A 14,799-nucleotide genomic window follows, 5' to 3' on the forward strand; every position below is an offset into this window, starting at 1 on the left:
TCGTAAATTTAAATAATCCGAGCATGTGCTTTATTATATATATATATATATATATATATAAAATTTTCGTCGCGGTTCTGGGCACTCCCGAGGTATGCTATCAGAGACAATTGGAGAAAGAGCAAGTCCTCCAACACATCTCACGCGATGGACTTATCGTATTTCCAAATAGAGTTGCACCAGGTGCTGGCCATCCTCGAAAACAAGAATAATTACGCGATTTCGCGGTGGCGGATGGCGAAAAGGGCCGGAAAAAGGGACGCGCGAAAGGGTGGTGAAGGAGGAAAAGCTGACACCGGTTTCGTGGACGGCAACAGTGGCGGTGGTGGCCATGTACTTTACAGGGACAAGCGGCTTAGCCAGCCGTGCCGGTGAACATAATTCATCCGGCGTAACTCGGTGTCTCTCTCTTCCCTGTTACTGGCAACACGTTCCAACGCACTTCGCACGGACGGTGGAAACGGGAGGAAGTCTGCCTGCCCTTATTTATGGTATTACGCGACTGTACATTCAGATTCGGTCGCCGTTTCACGGTAGCGACGACGGCGGCGGCGGCACTCCATCTACGGAAAATAACTTTTGCCAAGGCGTTACCGAATTATTTATTATAGTATATACAAAGTGAAGCACACCGGTTAGCTGCTCTCGGGCGACCCCCAAATCTGCTCAATCTCGTTGCAGTTTATTCCTTTTTTGGTATAGTAGTGAATTCAGTTCCAGATTGCGCGCGCTTTATGCGGTTAAGATAATTGTACGTAAGTGGCGCTTTTGAAAGTGGATTTTACGATGAAAACTATTATCGAGGTACTCCTCTTGTCTGCTAACTTTATGTTTCGAGGCATTCTCGTGGCAAAAATTGCAAAGTTATTGAATTTCTAAAAATAATTAATGAATTATTAGCTGTTAATTCGATCACTTTGTTTCTTTATTCTCTGGAAGCTTGATCTTTAACGTAACTAGCAGTATGATCGTTATTAGGAAGGCGATATTTATGTTAACAAACTTTTATCCATTTAAGATAACGGGAAACCATAAATCTGAGATAATAATTATCGTTAAGTGAAAATATAAATTTCAATAATTTGCAAACTCTCTCTCTTACCGCGCACATATTGTATAGGTAAAATGATAAGGAGGAAACGGAAGGAGAGCGTACAAATCAAATTGAACACAAATTAGCGCCAAGGTGGGTTTACGAATCCGTCTTGTTGTCGTGAGAAATTATTGCCGTGAGGATTCCCGCAGGACGAAAGGGAGGCTCTCGCCTTTTCCCGCGGGGTTATAATGCTGAGGACGAGCCGCTCGCGGTTATTAGTTTAGGAAGCTGCAAAGTACCCCGAAACAAAGTCTGTTCTCTCTCTATCTCTCCACCAGGTAATCAATATACAGGCGACGACCCCTGTCTCGTTTCACCTTGTCGGTTTATCCTGAACCATCGGCGAGAATCCCGGTTTACTTGTTCGTTTCAGGCATAGCCGGCAGACAAGCAGTATCTTTAGCTAATAAAGCATCCCCTTTTGCTCCATCTCCCCTCCCTTATGAAGGGGCGGCCGACCAAATTATAATACGCCTACCTCATGTTTCTCCCCTGAAATGCTCTCAGACTTGATCGCTTTTCATCACGAAGCCGATTACGCGGCCAGCATCCTCGAACATCTTTTTTGCAAGGACTACCTTAGAATACCTTTCCCGTAAACCGCCCGCTTAATGTATTTTCAATTGGATAGTCTACGGTTATTATCGACGATAGGGCAGATAGAATTTGAAAGTGGTTAACCGTGTTGGACACGCTCAATTTTTTTATGCCGATTTATTTAATGCTTAAGGAAAAAAAGATCACTAATTGTAAGCTCTTTTAAATACACGGATAATAAATATGTAATTATTTGCATTAGAAAATTTTTTTTACAAAATTAAAAGTAAAACCTTGCAATCTTCTTTGTGCATTGTATTTTTTGCGGAATTTAATAAGTACGTATATCGTAGTACAGCATCTCTGATGCGTTTCGAACTTCCCGGTAATTTTTGCAGATGTCTGGCGAGCATCTGCCTCGATTAAGTAGTGTTTAACCTGTAATTTATTCCACCGGCAACGGTCGGGCGTTCGCAATTTACGCTTTAAATTGAAATGTAAAATTATCGTAGTGCATTGGATTTCCGATTCAAGAGTTCAGAGCGAGAGTGGAATAAATCTATAATTTGTAAGGTCTGCTTAAGATCTGAAGTTTGTAAAATCTCGCAGATTATAGCTTTACGCCGCTGCTGTTCTGAACCCTTCAATTTTACGCTCTGTATATATTTTTGATGTTTTTGTAATTTTGCATTTTTTACTTGTATTAACCAAATTAATGAATGTACCTAACGAGTAATGATGCGTCATTTATTTAAAACTGTCACACAAGGTGTCGCGAAAGAGAAGCTCTAGAGAATCACGTGTATTTCATAAATTACAAAGTGCGCGTAGTTGTAGGTTAGCGCGTTATTTACAATACGTACTAGTGATAATAATGGAAATGCAGTCGTTAGTACCGCGGGGAAAAGGAATGACCAAGACACGTACGCTAAGCTCGGTAAACATTGCGCAATTCACGTCGCGTACGCGTCATAGTTTGTTTGCACGTTGTTAAGCCGCGGCGAGAGTTAGAGAATAATTCTGTCCATTTCTCTATTTCAGTCCAAGCAGTACGGCGCTGGGTTCGCTGGACCAACTGAAGGAATATCTGACGACAGTGGGAACCTGCAAATGTGGCCTCGAGTGCCCACTCAGACCCGAACAGGTGTTCAACTTCGACCCCAAGGTAAATACGCAACCATATTACAATGTTTATAGTGTTTCCAAGGGAAATCAATCCTAAGAAAATTAATCAATTATTTATTATTACTTTGTTTAACATTTATTTTTTTCTGCTAAATTAAATAAAGACTGAATATATTTGTATTACCCGTTAAGCAAAAGGGAAAGAACGTATTATGTGTTTGACCAAAGATATTGAGTTTTACTAGGCTTATCGAGTAAATACGAGTGATTTCCGTGTTGAATTGTATCATCTTGAAGACTCGGAAATAATTACTCACTAAGCTATCTTCGCGTCTAAATGATTGAAAAAGTCAAACCTATACAATAAAAAGTAACAATTGTGTAACATTAAAGGTAATAAGAGTCGAAGAGTAAGAACGTTCGAAAAACTAAATTATAATAAACATTAATAAATACTAAATAATAAATAAAAATTTTAATAGAGCTAACAAAAATATACATTACATTACATGTTTTGACTTTAGGTTTAAGCCCTCTTCAGACTCTTATTGCCTTTATAATGTTACACAGTTTTTTTTTTTTATATTGAGAGTTCTTTATTAATATTTTCTTATTTATTTTTATATAAAAAGATTCCCGCTACTAAGAACTGTTTGACTAAAGTCAATGTTTTATACATTTACTTAATTTAGTTAAAGTTCTGCATTAAAATTCTGATATGTACGCTTTATATAAATGCACGTGGGCGCACACACATCTAAAATACACTATATAATTAAATGATTAAAATGTATGTTTTTCACGTTATATATATATAATTATGTTCTCATTTTATGAGCGTTATTAATGTGTGATTCTCTTGCTATAATCACTCAATATCAAAAGAGATTTGCGGAATTAGCGTTATATAGTGAGTCAGTACAATCGGTTCTGTCGCTTGATGACCCGATATGCGAAAATGATGCCTCGAGCTATTGCAAAGCATGTATTTACAGGCGGTGGCGCGCTTATTAGGGACGTTCATTATGCTTTATCCTTTTACGTTTGTACCGTCGAGAGAGAATTATTCCGACGCGTCGCGACGGCGAAAGTTCATAGTACAACCTGTTATAACTACGCGTCATGAGCGCGTGAGCATAATCACGCTTAATCGCCGGCGGCAGTTAGGCACCGTTTATTTATTTATCGTGCGCTCGTAATTGGTTCGCGTTCTCCGTGCAGCCGAGGCTCGTGACTTACTGAGGATAAAATATCGCCATTATGCGTGCAGACGACGACGAGGCGTCTCGCCGAGAATGTATCGCGCCGTGCTGATCTCACCTTCTCTTCGAATCGATTAGGAAGTGTAATTCTTTCTCGTGACGACTAGGAAGAAGTTATTTCTCGCGACCGAACGACAGACTTGATTAAGTCTTATCGTAAATCAAAGCGCGCGCGGCTCGATGTGTATCTAAAAAAGAATCTCCTTTTCGTTATATGTAACAATTTTATTAGTTGATAATTACAATGTCCTTATTTTTTATAATTACACAATTATTTAATAATTTAGTAAACGGTAATAATATTAAATGTATTTAAAAGCGGTGTGTGTAAAAAATATTTAAATATTAAAAAAGTACGAAAATGCGTATAATGTATATTTTACAATCATTGTGCGTGTGGCAATTTTGGATTAATAATAACGATAATAAAAATAGTTTTTATTATTCTTCTTTGTTGTTTGGTGTCAATGTAAATGTCGTAAAGTACCAGAAAGAGATTTTTCTGTGGTACATGTGAACAACAGCATCTAGAATGTTATCATCATTTCTTGATCTAATGTTCTCTCGAGTTCACCAAAAGTTCTCTTTCTCTTTCTCTCTCTCTCTCTCTCTCTCTGTCTGTTTTGTTTCGAATTCGTAGAAACGACAATGAATCACGTCCGTAGAGCTGGTGTGGAGCAGTCCCGGAAAATTGTACCTCTCACGAAACATCGCCACGAACAAAACACAATCGAGCGTCCTGGCGCTATTTCTGCCGGCACGACTGCCGTAAATACGTAATTTTTCTTACTTCCGCTATTTAGATATTTATGGTGCATTCGCGAGAACGCGGTGGCACGTATCTCGGCCCGCGCCAACGATCCCGAAGAAATATCGCGATCGTGCGTGCCAACGATCGCGGCTTATTAAGAAATATCGCGCTCCGAGCACGTAACCGTTGTTCGCCCGAAAAGAAATGTGTGCTCCCTTGAAAAAAAAGAGTGCTGAATTTCGCATTTATAGTGCGATGTTTAAAACTCTCTGATGCGCCAAAGTTCGGCCGATGTTTGTCGAAATCGTCTCACGATGATTGGTCGATTGCGGTCACGCTTCCGATTCCATAGGGTTAATTTTTTCGATACCGGTTTCTCAAGTGGAGGGAGATAAAGGGTATAATAAGGCTAATTTCATGCCGGAGGGGGGCAGGGCGGTTTCCGTGCATACATTAAAATTTTAGGAAAGTACTGGACGCGGCAGTGTCCAGCGGCGCCGGTAGATAGCAGGAGACGACGTAAAGCGAGAAAGAGAGGACGCTCATCAGTTTTGCTTAATTATTCCGGTAGCATGCGACGATATACGAGGAAAACGTATAATTATCCGTGCACCTGCTTGCTAACCACTCACTCAGCCGCTGCTGCTCGCCGTCATATACCCAGTGCACCATCGGTGCGTTAATACGTTCCCTAATTAAAGTTTATCGTGTTTCACCGATCTGAGGATACTCTCCGGACATAGGTACACCGATCTGGTCTACCGTGTCGACGACATAGCGATCAACACGCTAATAATTAATAATCATTTGCATATCTCTAACACCGTAACATGAATACGATACGAATCGTATCGGGTTTATCGACTATAGCTTATGATTACCGCTGACATCTCTTGTCGCTTCCATCCCTACATGGTCGTATAGATTCTTTGGAAATCTGAGATCGATAATTGAGTCGATAGTCACTGCTATTTATATTCCGGTTTTTAAACAGAGAGAACAAAATAAATATATACATATATAGATTATTCCCCTGTAAATAAGTGTTAAATGCCACTGTTAATGTTACAAAATTATAACAAATCCCGAATTTTCTATTTATAAAGAGTGACGTAACTCGAAATATATCTCCATCACCATCAATTTATATATTTATCTTAATCAACGTTGAAATAACTTTCTTTAAAATTTTCATGAGAGCTTTCATTGAAATTTTCAATTCTTTGGCGCGTACATCTCAATGAGACTGAAAGGCTTGAAATAACAGCCATTACAGCGCGATTATATCGAGATATATCTTAGACGCATTTCCACGATGCCTCGCCCGAGCAAAGCGGACTATCTTCTGGCATTCTCCAGTGAGTACAGATGGTATCGCGGCATCCACAATGCAAACTCACCTGGACAATAGCACTCGAGTGCTCGTCCGTCTCGGATAAAGAGGGGAAGAGAGTCTGGAGGAGAAGTATGTATATTGTCGAGTGAAATCGGCATGGTGCTTGCTGGGCACTTTGCGCTGCATCTCGAAGTGCATCGCATTCGTTCACGGCCTCTCAAGTCGCGACATACGGCGAACACGGCGACACGAGATTATTATGGTAATCGAGCAACATCGTTCATGGCTCCGTCACGAGCCTCCTACGCTTTTTTTGCTGAAGTCTCAATGCGTCAGATTAAAACGATATCACGCCCGCGTGTACAATAGGTAGCTGTGTATGGAAGGTGAATAAAGCTGATATTCTCTACTTTTTAAACGAAAGTACAAATATGATCATTTCAATCTTAAACGTTACTTTAACGATGCATATGTCGATTGTTGAACGTCCTCTTTCCGCAAGCAACCCACAAATTGATTTGATCTTTATGAGTTAATGACACAGTGCGATAAATAACTATATTTTTGACGTCCTACACTGTGTACCGTTACTGGCAAAATATTACGGCAAGCGGATCTGACGCGTTTCAATATGGACCTGACACAGGCCAGGTAATATCAAGAACATGCTACGATAATGGATCGACTTCGCGATACGAACTTTGATACGTCTTTCTCAAACGACTCGCTCCTGGCGCATTTATGAGCGACGCATACACACACACGCGCGCGCGCGCGTGTCCCTGAGTATCTCCACCTGCATTAATCAGGTACCGTAACTATCTGGACGATCTCTCACGGCCTATACCATCTGCCGGAGACAGCAGCCTTAACGTCTCTCTACGGATCTTTGATTTGGCTCGATGCTTTATCGCCCCCGCGCTACTGGCGGCCGACTGGCCAGCCGGGTTCCCTTCTTTCTGCCTTTTCTCCCGATGCTCCTTTTGTAACTGCCGACGTTTCCGCCTATTGTTGCGCATACAACGGCGCGAAGAATCACCGATGCGGGGAACGATTCCTCCGGTTTCTCGCGGCCGTATCCTCGAATATGCTATCGCACAGACGAAGCGTCGCGTCCGTGAACTTCTGCATCAGAGTCAGCACGTGAAAACATCTTTAAGAACAGCTGATTTCAATCACGATATTGTTGCAATATTACTTACTTATTTGTCAATATTTTTCCGAGACACACTCGTCGTTTATTTTATTTAACTCTCTCGGCCAGTAACGAATTTTAACTCTTTCATCAACACAATAGTAGGGATTTTTAAGAAATAGAACAAATTTTTTATTGTTTCGGATTATATAAAAATTAAAAAAATCAGTATAACTGTTAAAATTTAACAAGGAATTTTTATCATCAAATATAAAATTTCATTTTATTTATTTTTTATATATTTAATTTTATCTACCAAAATTCATAATCAAAATATAGATGATGTCTTTAAAGGCTTCAGTTATCAGCGGAAGGTTAATAAGATTAAAAGGATAATGAAAAAAAAGAATGATTATATGTATCGTTACGATTTTGTGAGCATTATAATGAACGAAGCAAATTTCTTATCACCGTAATGGTATCTCGAATACAGAAGCCAGCATAAAGTTCTCGTTTGTCGCAAGTCTATCCCCGTTTACGTTTGTGGGGGTTTCGAGGCGTCAGTTTATGGAGTTGTTGCTATCCATTATCGCTTTCAGAGGAACGGCAGGATGACTCGGGTGTGTCTCGACGAATGTATTAGACGAGCGCTTAAGCTCGCGTACGAGTTGTGCCGTGACGTTAACAAAGGGCAAGCGAGTACCCTTTTATTACACCAAGCCCGTCTCGCTTAAGCCCGTGCGTAAAGTAATTTGCCTTAATGAATTTGCATCTTCTCTTTCCATCGCGTTCCTCTCTGCTTCCGTCTCGTTTCCTCTGGCCTGCATTTTTGATTCACAATTAAACGGCAGTTACCTCCGTCTCGGAAAAATCTCAATGAAAACATTTTTCTCGGAACCGCTACTCAACTTCTCGCCAGCAGCTTTCGCGAGAATACGCTTTTAATCCTTTGCATTAATTATAATATACGTCTTTTCCCGTTTTTCTCTCCCTATAATGCTTTTATTTTTAACGCACAGATAGTCGTATCCAACGGTTGCTAATAACATGATATTACAATTGATGATAATATAACCGGAGACGCTACCGCGTCTCCTGATATATTTTAAGGTAGAGACAAATTTAGTTTTTATATATTTTATATCAAAATATACGTATTAAAGAATTAATCATCTTACACTAAATTTATTGGTTTACGCCAATGTCTTTTAGCGTTACGATGCGATGCGGGAAAAATATCGATATCTCGATATTTGTTGTATGACAAGATTTAACGCACCTCATAAACCATACATATACAAAATAACTACACGAGCATGTATCGAGTATCATATTTTCAATAGCTATAGCAATTTCTCATCTTTTCAATTACATATAGGTTCTTCCGTGATTTCTCCAACACGCTCGCAAATATACCGATTTCACGATACAAAGGACTGACTACTCGAGCAAAATGTACAAAGTATGAATCTCGCGGATAAAGTAGTGAAAGAGTGCCATCAAAGAGCGTACGCTCGAAAGATGCTCTTTTGTAATCGGCTCGGGCCATCGGCAAGGAAACAAACTTCGTTGTTACAAAGAAAGTAATCTTGCACGGTGTCTCGGTTCGTATTCCGGCGAACCTCAAAAGTTTCACCGAGAAAAAGAAGCGAATTCAAGATCGTGGGTAGCAAGGGGATGGAATTTCGGTTCCCTTTTGTAATTGCCAAACGGTCCGAGACCGAGATTGTCGAACTGTGATCGTCCAGAGAAACTTCGACACGCAACGTAATGCACCAAAGAGCCGTTCGGCGAACTTTTTGCTCTTTTTGCGCCTGTATATTCTCAATCGATTTTATTTTTTATCCCTTATCTTTTCAGGTATAGTTTGCGAAACATAATCTAAGAACGTCATAAGTAACTCGATAATGTTCAACGTTCTATAATTTCTGTTGGAGACCATTGCTACTGATTGTGTTTTGTAATAAATTATCGAGTTTTGTAAAGATATTGTTCGCACAGTAAAACGAGGTTGTTAAATTTTGAAAATGAGAAAAGGAGTTTCTATTTGCGGCGTATAAACGTGGGAGGTGCAATTTTCCGCTGTTTCTGATTATTCGCGACGAGAGACATTGCGATCTCTCGCACATTCGTTGCAGATCCGTGGTTTAATGTGTAAAACTCGTGGTCACATATACAATACAAGTAGGATGCGGATATCGTGCGCTCCCGATAATACTGGGATAATTCGATTTCCTCAGAATTGCCGGGCTTGCTTCGCTCAAATTGAATTTCTATTAATAAAAACGGCGGGATATCGGTCGCTTGTGTATATTCTCTTTCGATCTCTTTCCTTCTCAAATACACACATACTACGGCCTCTTTTCTTCCTTCTTTTCATTTTGTTCGCCGCGCAGCTTCGGATTTCTCTCTTTCTCCGCCTTCACGTCCCCCGCCCGCACTCCTTCTCTCCCTCTACGCTTCTCGTCTCCCTTTGCAACCTCCCTCCCGCTCGTTCAATCTCCCTGTCTCCCTGCCAGTCTACCGCGACGTATAAATTTATTGCGCTCATTAAGTTGAAATATGGCATCGGGTATGTTCAAAGTTTATGAACGTTAATGCGACCGCGGTGAATAAGACTGCGCGCGGCTCGTTGCTCACGCGATGTGAAACGCCGCGACCAGTCTCGCTCGAAAGAAAATCTAGCTCGACAACGCGCCTTGCGACGATTCGAAAGATGCTCGTGATGACCGTCGTGTATCCGTTACCGTCGAGATATCGAGGGTCGTTGCTCGACGAACAATTGATCGTGCTTTGTGACGGATTCTCCACCTTTTGTGTCCAGCTTTTCATTATTTGGTTTACTTATGGTTAAGCTTAACCTGAGTTAGTTGTTCACCTAATAGATTTCATCTGTTCAAATCATCATAGATGAAGCTCATTGGATAAAACATCGCAGGTTAATCACAAATTTATCAGATAATGAAAAACCGAGTCTAAGGTTCTGTTTTCTGTAACTAAATTAGTATAACACTTTTGGAACTTTAAGTGAAATAAATAAATATATATATATATATATATATATTTGATATTTGATGAATGCGAGATGAAAAGTTCTAATGCAGTCTATTAGAATAATAAACGGACCTTATATATTAGCATTTGTAAGAGATGATTTTGCACGACAAAATCTTTAATTTTTGAAATTTTAAGACTACACGCTATTTATTTATTACATTTATCGATAACGTTTTCAATCTGAAAATTTATTTATGCAGCAGCAGAGTTTGTTTTTTAATTTTGAAGCCGAAAAAATGAAATACAGATTTCTTCATGCGAGTTATTCGAGAAATGAATTAGAACACGTTACATTCAATCTTTCGATTCACGTGCTTGAAGTATCTCAGCTTCGCGACGCAGCATTTCCGAGTCATTGAACGGTCGAAATTTAGCGCAAAACAATTCGATTTGTCGTTCAGTGCTCGCGCGTTTATCGTGAAATACTGGGAGTAGACGGATAACGTGTGGAAACATTTTTACGGCTCGTCGCGCTACTCGAGGTTTCTTTGGAGATCGTCAATTGGTGGCTGCCGATTCCATAGATCGAAAACCGCGGTATCGTTAGTATGATTTTCGACTCGCTTCACCAGTGTCGTTGCCGCCACCACTGCTGCTGACCAAGGCGAGGCGCAAAGGATCGAAGGGTAGTTACACACCTCAGTTGTAGGAGGGCCCGCAATGCAGCGAGCGACGGAGAAGGGCACCGCCGGGGACACTTGAGGTGAATGTTTTGCGAATGGTCGGTAGATGTCTGGTTTGCTCGAGGTTGATATCGACCTGGGTCTCGAGTCTGGAGCCGCCGCCTTCGACCCCCTCTACACCGTTTTCTCTACCACCACCAGCGTTGGCACCGGCACCACCACCGGCACTATCGCCATCAGGACAGCTCGTTTCCACCACCAGCAGCGGATACACCTCTCTCGCGCGCCGCTCAAAGTTCACGTCCGTTTCATATGTCTCACCTCGTCCCATCACGGATTCCAGCTTCTCGTCTCGCTCCCGCGGGAGCCTCAGGCGACCCGCTCTTTGCCTTCTCCTTCCGCGTCTCCCAGTCGGCGCCCACATACCTTCCGTTCGTCACCCAACGTTCCTCACTCACTCTTCCCCACTTTCGCGTCTCTCTATCTCCGTTAGTCGATCCTTGGCGCTCTGTTTTGTTTGGCCCTGTCTATCTCATGAGTCTCTCTCTCGCGGCGTCCCGGGACTCGGCGGTCTCTTCACCCCTTTCCCGGCGAGAACGTGCTACCCTCCTTTTCCTTCTCCTCCTTCTCCTCCTTTCGTTTCGTCTTCGTCGCGCGCGTCTGCCGCCTTTCTCCTCCGAATTCGTCTCTCGCGGGGTAGAGGGTGGAAGATCGTTCACCCTACCTGCCTCGATTCGCCGCTTCTACGCTTCTCATCCCTGGGTTCCGGCAACGGTTCCGCGTTCAATCCACTCGCCCATCCGCTCGACGATACGACTTCTATAGCGAGAGAGAGTTTCCGGTGGGATGGGAAAAAGCGCCACGACGCGTCGCTCAGCGTCGGACGTAACTCGCACACATCTCTCGACGAATCCTCGCGTTGCCTCAGGAGTGAGAGATAGGACGGGTCAAGCTTTTAGGATAGATCGACTGAAAGCAGCGACGTGGAAGCAGTGCCTGCTCTCTGCTATCTTTCTCGCATTGATTAGTGAAAATTTAACGCGTCACCCTCGCATTCAGACGCGAACAAATTACTTCCTACTCCTTCCTTTGACTCGCCTTATTACGGTAAAATATTCTACGAAATTAGCACATGAGTCACATGTTTATTCAAACTGTTCGGATATATTGACAAAGATCTTTATGTGCTATTGAAAATTGAACTTTACAAAAGAGTCAATTGTGCGTATATTTTATTCATACTTACCATCCACTTCTTCTTTTTCATAACCATTGTGTCAATGTATGACTTTTACGATATTTAAATCAAACTTTTAGCATTGTCTTTTTATTATTCTAACTTTTGCAACTTTGTATTATATAAAGACGATTAAAAGAATATCTTAGAAGATCCGGCTTTGTTGTTTGTATTTTTTGTGTATTTTAAAATTTTGATCACAAAAATATCTGTGTACACACTTTATTCTCGATAAAATTATGATCATGTCAATTTCTGAAATGATTGTTTCAGTGTCCTATTAACTTGACTACTCTATGTTCTACGAGGAAGAGAGAGAACTGGGGTAGATTCTGTCTAATTAAAAGTAACGAGAGCAGAAGTAACGCATCCAAGATTATTACGTCGCGGCTTGAACATGCGGGTTACTTAAGTCGCTTCGCGCTTTCTCTGCAAAGGCAACTTCGTTAGGACGCGATTCAATTTCGGTCGGACGGTGGTTTCCTCTTCGGCCCGGCAGCCTCGCGTGAGAATCACGATTCGGTCGGATTGTCCGTAATCTCTGGTCCGTACAGAACCGTCCCTTACGGTCGACAGGTACGTTGGCTCACCTGCAGCCAGCAGACAGGCTGAACGAGAATGGGATGGGAGGAGTAGAAGGGAAGGGCGGAACGAGACGGAACGAGATGGAATGAGATAGGGTGGAAAGGTACTAGCTCTGGCTATAGAGGAGGACTGCTAAATCCTGGCCGTGGCCCCGGCTTGTCCGTGTAATTTATGACGAGCGAGTCCGAGAGGTACCGAGAGAGCCTGTCGTGGAAGGACGCAGATAGGAACAGTAACAGTCTGCTTCCTCCTGTGAAATATAATTCCCGCGCACATTCACGGTTGGATAATCCACGTTCGCTTTGCATGAAAACTTATTACGCTCCCGGTAACGTAAGCGTCCGCTCGCGTCTGCCGCTCGCGTTGTTCGCGCGAGCAAGCGTCCGGCCGGTCCCGAGACTCATTGTCGCTCGGTCGCTCCGCCGCGGCGCCGCGCCGCTCTTCTCTTCAGCGTCCGGCATGACAAGAGCAATTACACTTTTAAATTACGTTACACGATATTAAGCCCCTTCTCTTCTTCCACCTTTCGTACGTATGTACGTTCGTTCATTTTTCCGCGTTCCTTCCTGGCCGCTTTGTTCATTCTCTTTCCCTCGTACCCTCTTGAATTTCCCGAATACTTCACCGATCCCGCTACTCTCCCTCTTTATCCCTATTATCTTCATTCAAATTCTCCATCGCAGATTTGTGTTCTGTATTCTGTTTCATAAAACAGAAGAATTCACTCATCACATGATTGCTGAAGGACACTAGCCAATGATCCGTGAAACATTTTGGAATGCAAATTAATATTTTGTATTTAACGTTACAGATGTTTTAATGATACGATTTATCGTTATAATGATTATCTGTCAGTACTGATAGACTATTTCAACAATGTGCCTTGTTTTCCTCTCAAAAAGTCCGCTCTCTTGTCGTTACTTATCCCTATTTAGTGTCAAGCGGAAATAATTACGTTAGTTAATTGCGTTATACGCGATATTAAATTCTTGCTTTAACTTTTATTACCGCCGTACAGTTCAGTTTCCCTTGGTCTGATTCTCATTTCTTATTATTGTCTTTGGTATATCCGGTATCCATTTTCTCATTCTCGCCCTGTTTTTGCCACTCCGTGCGGAATCTTGCTGCCTTGCTAAAACTGTTGCGCTCAAACTATATTCATTCGTCCGCCTTCATTTCCCTATTCTAATTTTCCCTTCTTTCATTTGTATCCGTTTTTCCATTTCGCGCAGCTCTCCGCTCTCGCGGCTGTCCTCTTCAGCGTCGAGTCTGACAAGAGCAATTACACTTTTAAATTACGTTACGCGGTATTAAGCCCTTTCTTTCGTCGTCTTTTTTATACCTCGCTGGCCACCGTGCCCGCTTCATTTTCATTTCCTTTCTCGCCATTTCGCTATTCTTTCCGGATGTCTCCTTCCCTCTCTTTTTCTCCCTTTCTACTTCCTTTCACCCTCCATTTTTTGCAGTTCTCGTTCTTCGAGTTTTTATCGTTTGCCGTGAAATAATTACCGAGTGCCCGCGCGCGGATATCTTTCTCTCGACCCTGTTTTTCTTTCGAATCTTCCGCATTGTCTATCTGCATATTTTCATTCGTTTCACTCAGATTTTCGCTTCCGTTTATTCTCTTTTTCATTTGCGACACTTGTGCGCCAGTTACCTACACTACTACTATTCTTTATCCTGTAGTCAACTCGATATCTCGTTAAGGCGATCGTAGATGCGACCGCGAATCGCGTTGTATTCAATTTTCCTTCTTCGCACGTCGCTTTTGTCCGATCGACGTCGTTTTTCCGCTCTTTACCTTCGTCGTCGACTGGCTGTACTCATTGTATTCAATTTTCTTCCCCTTTCCAGCTTTTCTTTTCGCTTCGTCGTTTCCTGTAGCATCCCACTCTACTGACGGCACACTCACCGCGGGAATAATAATTACCTTTTCACCACCAACGCGAGGCCGAAGAATAGAAGAGGGTCGTTTTAATTATTTTATCGCGTGACCAGCAACCGCGACCTCTATCCCTCTTCTCTCTCATCGTCCCTATCCCCCCCCCCCCCCAC

At 42.1% G+C, this 14,799-nt stretch overlaps 1 protein-coding gene across 1 annotated transcript in view; it reads left to right on the forward strand.

Annotated features, from left to right (window-relative positions):
* The first annotated feature begins 234 nt into the window (after positions 1-234).
* Positions 235-14,799, forward strand: part of LOC108772098 (mucin-17) — a 69,247-nt gene continuing 54,682 nt past the window's right edge. Inside the window, exons 1-2 of the mRNA XM_018537553.1 lie at positions 235-371; positions 2,675-2,798. Of these exons, the coding sequence (XP_018393055.1) occupies positions 235-371; positions 2,675-2,798 (261 nt within the window). The remainder of the gene's footprint in view (positions 372-2,674; positions 2,799-14,799) is intronic.

Source organism: Cyphomyrmex costatus, unplaced genomic scaffold, assembly GCF_001594065.2.
Source record: "Cyphomyrmex costatus isolate MS0001 unplaced genomic scaffold, Ccosl1.0 scaffold18, whole genome shotgun sequence".
Lineage (NCBI taxonomy): Eukaryota > Metazoa > Arthropoda > Insecta > Hymenoptera > Formicidae > Cyphomyrmex > Cyphomyrmex costatus.